The following is an 11739-nucleotide window of genomic DNA, read 5'->3' as shown; positions in this document are numbered from 1 at the left end:
TCCTGGAGTTAAACGCCAGCTTTTATGCCAGTTTGGGCGTTTAACTCCCATTTTGGTGCCAGTTCCGGCGTTTAACGCTGGAATTCCTGAGGGTGACTTTGAGCGCCGGTTTGGGCCATCAAATATTGGGCAAAGTATGGACTATCATATATTGCTGGAAAGCCCAGGATGTCTACTTTCCAACGCCGTTGAGAGCGCGCCAATTAGGCTTCTGTAGCTCCAGAAAATCCACTTCGAGTGCAGGGAGGTCAGAATCCAACAGCATCTGCAGTCCTTTTTGGTCTCTGAATCAGATTTTTGCTCAGGTCCCTCAATTTCAGCCAGAAAATACCTGAAATCACAGAAAAACACACAAACTCATAGTAAAGCCCAGAAAAGTGAATTTTAACTAAAAACTAATAAAAATATACTAAAAACCAACTAGATCATACTAAAAACATACTAAAAACAATGCCAAAAAGCGTACAAATTATCCGCTCATCAGTAATGTAGGTTTGAGTTCTAATTGTTGCATGTCGCTATTAAGTTGCTATAGTTGCTGTGAGAGTGGTTAGGGACTGAGGTTGCGACTACCATTGATTTTGGGCTGAGAGAAAAGAGTTCTGTTGACGCGTTTGGTTTATGATTTCGACTTGTCGAGGTAGGGATTTCTTTCTAAAAACTCAATTTTATAATTTGAAATTGTTATAAATAGATATTGATGTGAGAAATACACATTTTAGTGATTGTATAAGTCTTATGTATTGTCTGGCTATTTTTGGATGAATATGATTGTTTGGTTGATTGGATTATTATTTGGTTTTGTAAAATGGACGGTTGCTGAATCTGTTTTTTTAAAGTTTTGAAACAAGTTTGATTTGTTGAAAATGATTTGATTTCGGATTGGTTTTATTTAGAAATGGTTTGGTTGAGACCCAAAAGGGTGGCAGGGTCCAAGTTTTAGGGGAGGTGTTGCCAAAAATTTTATAAAATCTGAGATTCTGCTTGAAATATTGTTTAGAAAATTATGAATTTAAGAATCATATAATTTCACTTGAATTAGTTAAGAAAATAATGAATTATGTTTTGATTGAATTATTGAAAGAGAGTTATGATTGAGCTTTATTTATTCAGGAAAGTATTATATTTTGAGTACGAATTATTTAGAAAAATATAATGTTTCAATTTTGATTTGGATGTAAAAGATTTTATATTTTGAATTTGATTAAAGGGATCACATTCGAAGGAGTTTTAGTGAATTTAAAAGAAATTGGATTGACCTTGTTTTAAGTGATTTGGTTCTGAAATTGGATTGGGACATTTGATTTACATGATTCGGTTTTTATTTAAAATTTATTTGATTGATTTAAACCAAGAAGCTATGATCTTAAAAATTTTCAACAAATTTAAGGAAATGAGATAGGATGTTTCTCCCCTAAAGTCTTGAGACTCTACTGTGGAGTTTTTAATTACCAAATCTTGATTTTAAGAGTGAAAGATTCTTGAGTCTTTTCAAAAAAACTTACAATTTGGAATGATTTTGAAGTTGTTGTCATTTTCGGAGAATGTTACAGGTGTGCGAGGGTCGACGGTTATCCAATCGGCTTAGTTAGAAAAACAGAAAAAGGTTGTCTATGGTTGAAAACGCACAAAGCAATAATCAAAAGCGTAAAGAAAGCAAATAAAGGATTTGGTGTAAGAACAGTGAGAGAAAACAATTAAGGCTTTAGAGATGTTTACTTTCCCGGATTAAAAGTTCTTACCAACTATTTTAACAATGTATGATTCATTTCATGGCAAACTGTAAATGTCTAAACCCTAATCTCTTAGTGATTTAGCCTCCTCTAACCTTCATTAACCGCCACTCTCATGGTCACTTAATTCCAATTAGAGGATTAAATTCAAAAACTAGTTTATAGCCACAAAACCTTAATTACCCAAAGCTAACAGGATTATATGTCATATATCCCAATTAGTTCATGTAATTAGCAATTTAAGAGGAATTTGTTTTCAAGTTGTTGTTCAAGTGAGATAACTCTCTCGAAAATCATAAGAACTCATGTAGAATAAGGTTCATACTCTCGTTCCATCCAGATTCATAAGATTAAGAACAAAAATAATCCTTGAAATGGAATCAATACATTAATTAAAATAGAAAAGTAGCAGTTCTAATCTATAGAAATAAACAGAACTCCTAACATTAACCAAGAGGTTTAGTTGCTCATGACCTACAGAGAAAATTAGGGTTCTCAAAAGTGAACGAGCGGAAGAGAGTAGATGTAGATACAAGAGATCTTTACTCTTTTATACTAACCTAATTTAATTCGAAAAATAAAATAAATAATAAATCTTAAAACTAAAAGATATTGTTTGTAAATAAAAATTACAAAAAGAAAATAAAATATAACTCATAAATGCTAAATCCACTTGAGAAGCCCAAAGAGAGAGTGAATTCGGTCAACACTACTGGCGTTAAACGCCAGATGGGCATTTAGCACCCTAGAGGGGGCAGCAAGTTGCTAGCTTGTCTCCCTTGCTGGCGCTAAACGCCAGTTGGGCGTTTAACACCCAATGGGGTACTGCCAACTTTTTCCTTTTTGCTTCAAACTCTGCCAATTGCTCGGAATTTCACCTGAAATCATAAAAATACTAAAACAACTCAAAGTAGCATCCAAAGAGGACTTTTGCTCTAAAATACTATGAAATTAAATAAAATCTAATAAAAAACAACTAGAAAATGAAGGAAAAAAAGGTACAAGATGCTCACGCATCACAACACCAAACTTAAACTGTTACTTGTCCTCAAGCAATCAAAAATAATGTAGGACTAAGAAGAGAAAATGTCTGAGGCTTGAGTTGTCATTTACGCTCAGGTCTACTTACTAAATAGGGCTAATGACATTCTAATTCTGAATAGCTTCGTCATCTCACTATCCTTTGAAGGTCAGAAATATTAGTATCCTTCGGAACTAGAACTCAGATGATATTATAGGTTCTCTTCTTTAGGCTCTAATTGATTATTGAACACAGCTTTTTCTTTTTTTTTTCTTTGGTGCTTTGCACCTTGAGCCTAACCGTGACTTTTAGTGTTTTGTCTTCAAGCTTAAATTGAAACAAAAACACCACAAGCACTTAACTGGGGAACTCCTTGAGTTCTAATTTTTCTTTCTATTCCTCTCAGACAGTGGTGCTCAGAGCCTTAAGCATACTTTGTAATTGCAATGGGTCATGACTTTAAGTACTCAGTCTCTAGGGTTACTTGACACTTTCACACCATAAGCATATGGTTAGGAAAAACCACTCTTTTGAACTTTATATCAATTTTGACCCTTCTAACCATTGATGATCAAAGCTTCAGACCTTTATCTTTTGATTTTTCTTTTTATTTCTTTTTGCTGTTTGTTTCGCTTCAATAACCAATCTCTTTCTTATTTCAGAGAATCAATAATACTTTTTTAAGTTCCTGTTCCTCAAGAACCAATATTCTCAACTCCAAAATGAAACATGCAGAGTTAATTCATACATTCAGAATTAAAGATAATGCCACCACATCAAGGTAACTAGAACAAATATATATATATATATAGTTCGGTGCACAATACATGAGACATCTTTTAAAAATAAACATAAAGTACTAAAATAAATAACTAACTAGAGAGAAAGAAAATCCTACTAGTGATCATACAACTCAGAATAAAAAAAATAGAAAATTGAATGAAATATTGAAAAATAGAAATAAGATAAGGGAGAGGATAATGAAACTCAACTACCTCAGTCATGGTGGCTGCTGCTCCCTCTGGGGAATCCTCTTTGGAAATTCAGCTCCTCTATGCCACGCCCCTGCCTCCTCTGTTCCTCCATCACCTGGTAGAGGAGAGTAAAGTAATTCTGGTGCTCTATCCTCAGCTGATCAATAGATGATGTTAGCTCCCCTATGGATGTGGTCAATTAATCCGAATAGTCACGGGGAGGGAAATAGATTCCCTAAGACATCTCCAGAAGATCCTGTGGAGGCAATGGAACTGGCTCTTGCTATGGTCCATGCCCGAGCTCTCTAGCATGAACGTGCTTCGTACTCTTTCTAGTGATCGGCCTGTCTAATATCAATCGGGGTATCTCTATTAATGTGAGCTCCAACTGCTGTACAAAGATGGTGGATTAGATGAGAGAAATCCAATCTCACAGAGGTAGAGGCCTTGTCAGCTATCTTGTAGAACTCATGAGTGATCACCTCATGCACTTCCACCTCATTGCCGGGTATAGTGCAGTGAATCATCACTGTAACCTCAGAACGGTTACTCGTAGGGAGGATAGAATATAGGATGAACTCCAACCATCTTCGAGCAACTAGTTTGAGGTCATGCCTACCCAGCTGGTATGGCTGACCTCTAGAATCCCTCCTCCACTGAGCTTCAGAGAGGCAAATATCAGCAAGAATCTGATCCAACCTCTGGTCAGTGTTGACCCACCGAGTGGTAACTGCAGTGCCACCCTCACATTCTCTGGGCTGAAATCCATAATATGCCCTCTGACCCTGGTACGCCAGTTCTTCGGCTCTGGGTTTACGCCTCTGACATGCTTGTACATCACCCAAGCATTGGTGTAGAACTTCCACACCATCAATGCTCCAACCTCAGTTATGGGGTTATCCAGAATTTTCAAACCCCGTCTCAGAATCTGGTACTGGATATCCGGGTACTCATCCGGCTTCAGATCAAAATGAACCTCAGGAATCACCTTCTTCTTGTGCACCACCTCAAAAAAATAATCCTCATGTGTCTTAGGGGCGAACCGGGTGAACTCCCATGGGTCAGAGGTAGGAGCCTTCTCTTTCCTATTTCTTAAGGAGGAATTTCTGGTCTTGGGTACCATAGAGATAGTAAAATGAAGAAAAAACGGAGCGCCCAACACCAAACTTAAAAGATTTCCTCGTCCTCGTGCAAAATAAAAATAGAAAATAGAGAAAGAGAGTAGTAGACACAAAAGAGATAAAGGAGAATGGAGGGGAAGGCTTCGGCCTTGGCTAGGAGGGAAAAAGAAAAGGGCAAAGGGGAGTGTGTATAGTAAAGAGTAAGTAAGGAAGGAGAGAGTAGTGATTGGAGGTGTGGTGAAAGTGGAAGGGAAGTGGGATATTTATAGGTGGGGAAGGGGGAGGGTTCGATTATGAAGTTTGGGTGGCGGGGGAGTGGATTAGGTGGAGTGGGAGGTGAGTTGAGAGAATCAAGAAAAGTGATGGGTGATGAGATGGATGAATGTGGATGGAAAAGTGGGTAAGGAGGAGAGATAGTGGATAAGTTTGAATGGTAAAGTAGGTGGGAGTTGGAGTTTATCCAATGGCCATAACTGTTCTTCATTCTCGAAATCTGCTCCCTAGGCGTTAAACACCGGTTCTGGCATTTAACAATAGCAAGGGATCTTTTTTTTTTTTAAATGGGAGGAGCACCCCTGGCGCTAAACGGTAGGGCTAGCGTTTAGCGCCCCAAGGGGGTGCCAAAATATGAAATAAATGCCCAAAATGGACGTTAAACGCCCATCATTGCTCCCCTTATGACGCTAAACGCCCTCCCTGGCATTTAACATCCTGCTCTACTCCTTTTCTGGCGCTAAACGCCCTTCCTGGCATTTAGCAGCCAAACGTTTTTTGCTCTAGGGCATTCTGTTCTTCTATTCGTGTTTTCCTGTCCCTGTTCTAAGCACTGTACATGATCACAAACATTAGGAAACCTAGGAAAACTCTAAAGATTAATGAAAAATAAAATGAAATCAAACTCAAATTAAACTGAAATAAAATAAAGATAAACTAAATGATACTTATGGTTGGGTTGCCTCCCAACAAGCGCTTTTTTACTGTCACTAGCTTCACCCCTCATTGTGAACTTCTTTCCTGTGCTCTCACAAATCAGCTCAACATGCTCCAGAGATAGGATCCTATTCACAGTATGTAGTATAATTGGACTTCTAGTGAACACCACCTTCATGCCAGGTGAGAAGTTCTCAGTAGGAATCTTCTTGTTCCTCCATCCTTTGGGTACTTTCTTCTTGGGACCTCCTCCATCCTTGGTGGGTGGTGAATTCCCTGGGACCTCCTCCATCTTTGGTGGGTGATGAATTCCCAACACCAACCTTAGGTTTGATATCAGGGGGGCCTGTATGGCTTTTTACCAAGTGAGAAGGCTTAAACATTGAGCTCTACATGCAAGTACCTCCTTTTTTGAGAGTGGTGGAGGCTTAAAAACCTTGAATACCAAATAGTCTTCTCATAGCCTCAGACATAACTCCCCTTTCTCAACATCAATCAAGGCTCTTCCAGTGGCTAGGAATAGCCTTTCTAGGATGATGGAGTCGTCTGTATCCTCTCCCGTGTCAAGTATCACAAAGTCTGCAGGGAGGAAGAGATATTCAACTTTTACCAGGACATTCTCCACTAATCCATACACCTGCTTCCGAGACTTGTCAGCCATCTCTAGTGCTATTCTTGTAGGCTGCGCCTCTTAGATTCCTAGCTTCTTCATCATAGACAGAGGCATCAAATTTATGCTTGAGCCAAGGTCACATAGTGGCTTCTCGAATGTAATAATCCCAATGGTACAGGGAATCAGGAAGCTTCCTGGGTCTGACATCTTCTTGGGTAGCTTTCTCTGAATCAATACAATGTACTCTTTGGTTAAGACCACAATTTTATCTCCATTCAAGGCCTTCTTCTCAGAGAGTAGGCTTTCCATGAAGGCCATATAAGGAGGCATCTTCTCTAACACCTCAGTAAAAGGAATATTGATGTGCAACTTTTTAAAGATTTTCAAGAATTGAGTGAACTGCTCCTCCTTGGACTCCTCTTGAAGATTCTGAGGGTGTGGTACTTCAGGCTCCTGTGCCACTAATGGGGCGTGTAACAATGTGCTTCCAGTTATTTCTTGAGCATTTTCTTCCTTCAATTCCTCAGCAACATTCATCTCCTTAGGCTCGGCCTCCTTGCCCATGGTGAGGGCCTTACACTCTTCTCTTGGATTTAACTCTATGTCTCTTGTATAAAGCTGTGAGTGGTCTTGGAAAGTTCAGAAACTAGTGTGGCTAAGTCAGGAGTGTCTTAGCTTTGAGAGGGTCCTTATTGCTGCTGAGAAGGCTGGAATTTTCGGTTGTTAAACCTGTTCTGATTTGATCCACCATGGTTTGTTGTTAAAGTTTTGTTGGTGCTTCTATGGCTGTTCTCTCCACCCAAAGTTAAGGTAATTCCTGCATCCTTGATTAACAGTATTCGAATATGGATCATTGTTGGGATTTTTGGAGGAGTTGCCCATGTAATTAACTTACTCAGTAGTGGGTTGAGCATAGCCACAAGTGTCCCCTTAGTTGTAGCTTTCAGTCATGTCATAGGATGTATCTTGAGTATTGACAGTTGAGACTTGCATCCCAGTCAAGTACTGAGAGATCATACTAATCTGCTGGGACATAATCTTGTTTTGAGCCAAAATGGCATCTAGTGTGTCCACCTCTATGACTCCTTTCTTCTGAGCAGTCCTAAAATTCACAGGATTTCTCTCAGAAGTGTATAAATATTAGTTGTTAGCAACCATCTCAATAACCTCATTAGCCTCTTCAGGCATCTTCTTCATGTGCAAGGAACCACTTGCAGAGTTGTCCAGTGATAACTTGGCAATCTTAGAGAGGCCATCATAAAAGATCTGCAGCCTGGTCCATTTTAAAAATATGTCAGGCAGACACTTTCTAATCATCAGCTTGTATCTCTCCTAGGCTTCATAGAGGGACTTTTTATCTTTCTGTTTGAAGGTCTAGACATCCACCTAAGCTTAGTCAGCTTCTGAGGTAGAAAATATTTGGTCAGAAATTTAATGACCACCTTGTCTCACTTGTCCAGGCTCTCCTTGGGTTGAGAATCAAGCCACTGCTTTACTCTGTCCCTCACAACAAAGGGGAAGAGCATGAGCTTGAAGACCTCTGGATTCACTCCATTCGTTTTCATAGTGTCATAGATCTGCAGGAAATTAGAGATGAATAGATTTGGATCTTCATGCGGGAGTCCATGAAACTGGAAATTCTGCTGCACCAGAGTGATCAATTGAGGCTTAAGCTCAAAATTAATTGCACCAATAGCTGGTATAGCTATACTGCACCTAGAGAAGTCAGAAATGGGTGCAATGTATGAGCCAAGCGTCCTCCTTGCTTGCTCATTAGCATTTGAGTTTTCACCATTAGTGTCCATAGCTTCCTTCTCAAAAGTCTCCTTCAGATTCTCTTTGGCTTTGTAAGCTTTAGCTTGTTGCAAATGCCGCCTCAAGGTCCTCTCGGGTTCAGAATCAAACTTAAGAAGGGGTTCTTTATCCATGTTCGTACTTATAAACAAACAGAAAACAAAGAAAAGTGGGAGTCATGTCAAATTATAGAGAGCTCCAAGTGAGATATCCTAAAACAAAAGAAATAAAATAAATTAAAGTAAGCGATTAAGCTAAAAATTTCGAAAATAAGAATGAGAAAAATAACCTAAAATCTTCAAAAACTAAAAAGAGAAAAACTAAGAAATTCGAAAATAAGAAAAAATGGAAAATATTAAAGGGACACCAAACTTAAAATCAGAAATTAAGGTAAAATAAATAAAATAGAAATAAAAAATTAAAGGAAAAATAAAATAAACAAAACTAAGAAAAATACCTAATCTAAGCAACCAGACAACTGATAGTTGTCAATCACAAATAGTTCTCGACAACGGCGCCAAAAACTTGGTGCGCGAATTAGAAACTCGCACAGCTTAACCGGCAAGTGCACTGGGTCATCCAAGTAATACCTCAGGTGAGTGAGGATCGATCCCACGAGGATTGTCGGACTGAGCAACAATGGTTATCCAATCGGATTAGTTAGGCAAACAGAAAAAAGTTGTCGATCGTTGAAAACGCATAAAGTAATAATCAAAAGCGTAAAGAAAGCAAATAAAGGATTTGGTGTAAGAACAGTGAGAGAAAACAATTAAGGCTTCCGAGATGTTTACTTTTTCCAAATTAAAAGTTCTTACCAACTATTTTAACAATGTATGATTTATTTCGTGGCAAATTGTAAATGTCTAAACCCTAATCTTTTAGTGATTTAGCCTCCTCTAACCTTCATTAATCGCCACTCTCGTGGTCACTTAATTCCAATTAGAGGATTAAGTTCAAAAAGTAGTTTATGGCAATAAAAATCCTAATTACCCAAAGCTAATTGGATTATATGTCATATATCCCAATTAGTTCATGTAATTAGCAATTTAGGAGGAATTTGTTTTCAAGCTTTTGTTCAAGCGAGATAACTCTCTCGAGTATCACAAGAACTCATGTAGAATAAGGGGTCATACTCTTGGTCCACCTAGATTCATAAGATTAAGAACGAAAACAATCCTTGAAATTGAATCAATACAATAATTAAAATAGAAAAGCAATAGTTCTAATCCATAGAAATAAACAAAGCTCCTAACCTTAACCAAGAGGTTTAGTTGCTCATGACTTACACAGAAAACTAGGGTTCTCAAAAGTGAACATGCGGAAGAGAGAAGATGTAGATACAAGAGATCTTTTTTCTTTTATACTAACCTAATTTGATTCGGAAAATAAAATAAAATAATAAATCCTAAAACTAAAAGATATTGTTTGTAAATAAAAATTACAAAATGTAAATAAAATATAACTAATAAATACTAAATCCACTTGAGAAGACCAAAGAGAGAGTGAATTCGGTCAACACTGCTAGCGCTAAACACAAGATGGGCGTTTAGCGCCATAGAGGGTGTAGCATGTTGCTGGATTGTGTCCCTTGTTGGCGCCCAACTAACGCCCAGGGGGTGGTGCTGCTAGCTTTTTCCCCTTTTTGCTCCAAACTCTGCCAAATTGCTCCGAATTTTACCTGAAATAATAAAAATACTAAAACAACTCAAAGTATCATCTAAAGAGAATTTTTGAACTAAAATATTTTGAAATTAAATAAAATCTAATAAAAAAACAACTAGAACATGAAGGAAAAAAGGGTACAAGATGCTCATTGGTGGACGAAATTGTGATCATCAATAATGGCTCTTTGGTATGTGCATCTATTAACTCAGCACTTTCTTTCCACAACTTCGCTCAACTAACCAGCAAGTGTACTGGGTCGTCCAATTAATAAACCTTACGTGAGTAAGGGTCGATCCCACAGAGATTGTTGGTATGAAGCAAGCTATGGTCACCTTGTAAATCTCAGTCAGGCGGATTATAATTGATTATGGATTTTCGAATAATAATAATAAATAAATAGAAAGTAAAGATAAAGTTACTCATGTAATTCAATGGTGGGAATTTCAGATAGGCGTATGGAGATGCTGTGCTCCTCCTGAATCTCTGCTTTTCCTACTTCTTCCTTCTAGTTTTTCATCACTCCTTTCTATGGCAAGCTGTATGTAGGGCATCACCGTTGTCAATGGCTACACCCCATCCTCTCAGTGAAAAAGGTCCAAATGCTCTGTCACAGCACGGTTAATCATTTGTCGGTTCTCAATCAGGTTGGAATAGAATCCAGTGATTCTTTTGCGTCTGTCACTAACGCCCAACCTTCAGGAGTTTGAAGCTCGTCACAGTCATTCAATCCCGGAATCCTACTCGGAATACCACAGACAAGGTTAGACTTTCCGGATTCCCATGACTGCCGCCATCAATTCTAGCTTATACCACGAAGATTTTGATTAAGGAATCCAAGAGATATGCGCCCGGTCTAAGGTAGAACGGAAGTGGTTGTCAGTCACGCGCGTTCATAGGTGAGAATGATGATGAGTGTCACGGATCATCACATTCATCAAGTTGAAGTGCAACGAATATCTTAGAACAGAAATAAATGAAATTTAATAGGAAATAGTAGTAATTGCATTGAAACTTGAGGTACAGCAGAGCTCCATACCCTTAATCTATGGTGTGTAGAAACTCCACCGTTGAATACATAAGTGAAAGGTCCAGGCATGGCCGAATGGCCAGCCTCCATGATCTGAGAACTAAACATCCCAAGATGAATAATACACTAGTAAAAAGTTCTATTTATACTAAACTAGCTAATAAGGTTTATAAGAGTAAGTATTTAATGCATAAATCCACTTCCGGGGCCCATTTGGTGTGTTCTTGGGCTGAGCTTGATCTATCCACGAGCTGAGGCTTCTCTTGGAGTTGAACGCCAAGTTATAACGTGTTTCTGGCGTTCAACTCTGGGTCGTGACGTGTTTCTGGCGTTTGACTCCAGAATGCAGCGTAGAACTGGCGTTGAGCGCCAGTTTGCATCATCAATTCGCAAATAAAGTATGGACTATTATATATTGCTGGAAAGCTCTAGATATATACTTTCCAACGCCGTTGAGAGCGCGCCATTTGGAGTTTTGTTGCTCCAGAAAATCCATTTCGAGTGCAGGGAGGTCAGATTCCAACAGCATCAGCAGTCCTTTGTCAGCCTCCTTATCAGCAGTATTACCACCGGATACATAAATGCCACAGACACATGACTGGGTAAACCTTTTCAGATTGTGACTCAGCTTTGCTAGAGTCTCCAGTTAGAGGTGTCCAGAGCTCTTAAGCACACTCTTTTTGCTTTGGATCACAACTTTAACCACTCAGTCTCAAGCTTTTCACTTGGACCTGCATGCCACAAGCACATGGTCAAGGACAGCTTGATTTAGCCGCTTAGGCTTGGATTTTATTTCCTTGGGCCCTCCTATCCATTGATGCTCAAAGCCTTGGATCCTTTTTACCCTTGCCTTTTGGTTTT

General features: G+C 38.7%; 1 protein-coding gene across 1 annotated transcript; it reads right to left on the bottom strand.

Annotated features, from left to right (window-relative positions):
• Positions 1-6470: 6470 nt before the first annotated feature.
• Positions 6471-6956, bottom strand: LOC127747743 (uncharacterized). The gene has a single exon (XM_052262278.1). The coding sequence runs from the start codon at positions 6954-6956 to the stop codon at positions 6471-6473; it is 486 nt and encodes a 161-aa protein (XP_052118238.1).
• Positions 6957-11739: the final 4783 nt, after the last annotated feature.

This window comes from Arachis duranensis, chromosome 1 (genome assembly GCF_000817695.3).
Source record: "Arachis duranensis cultivar V14167 chromosome 1, aradu.V14167.gnm2.J7QH, whole genome shotgun sequence".
NCBI lineage: Eukaryota > Viridiplantae > Streptophyta > Magnoliopsida > Fabales > Fabaceae > Arachis > Arachis duranensis.
Note: the sequence above shows the minus strand (reverse complement) of the source record. Positions and strands in the feature narration are given on the sequence as shown.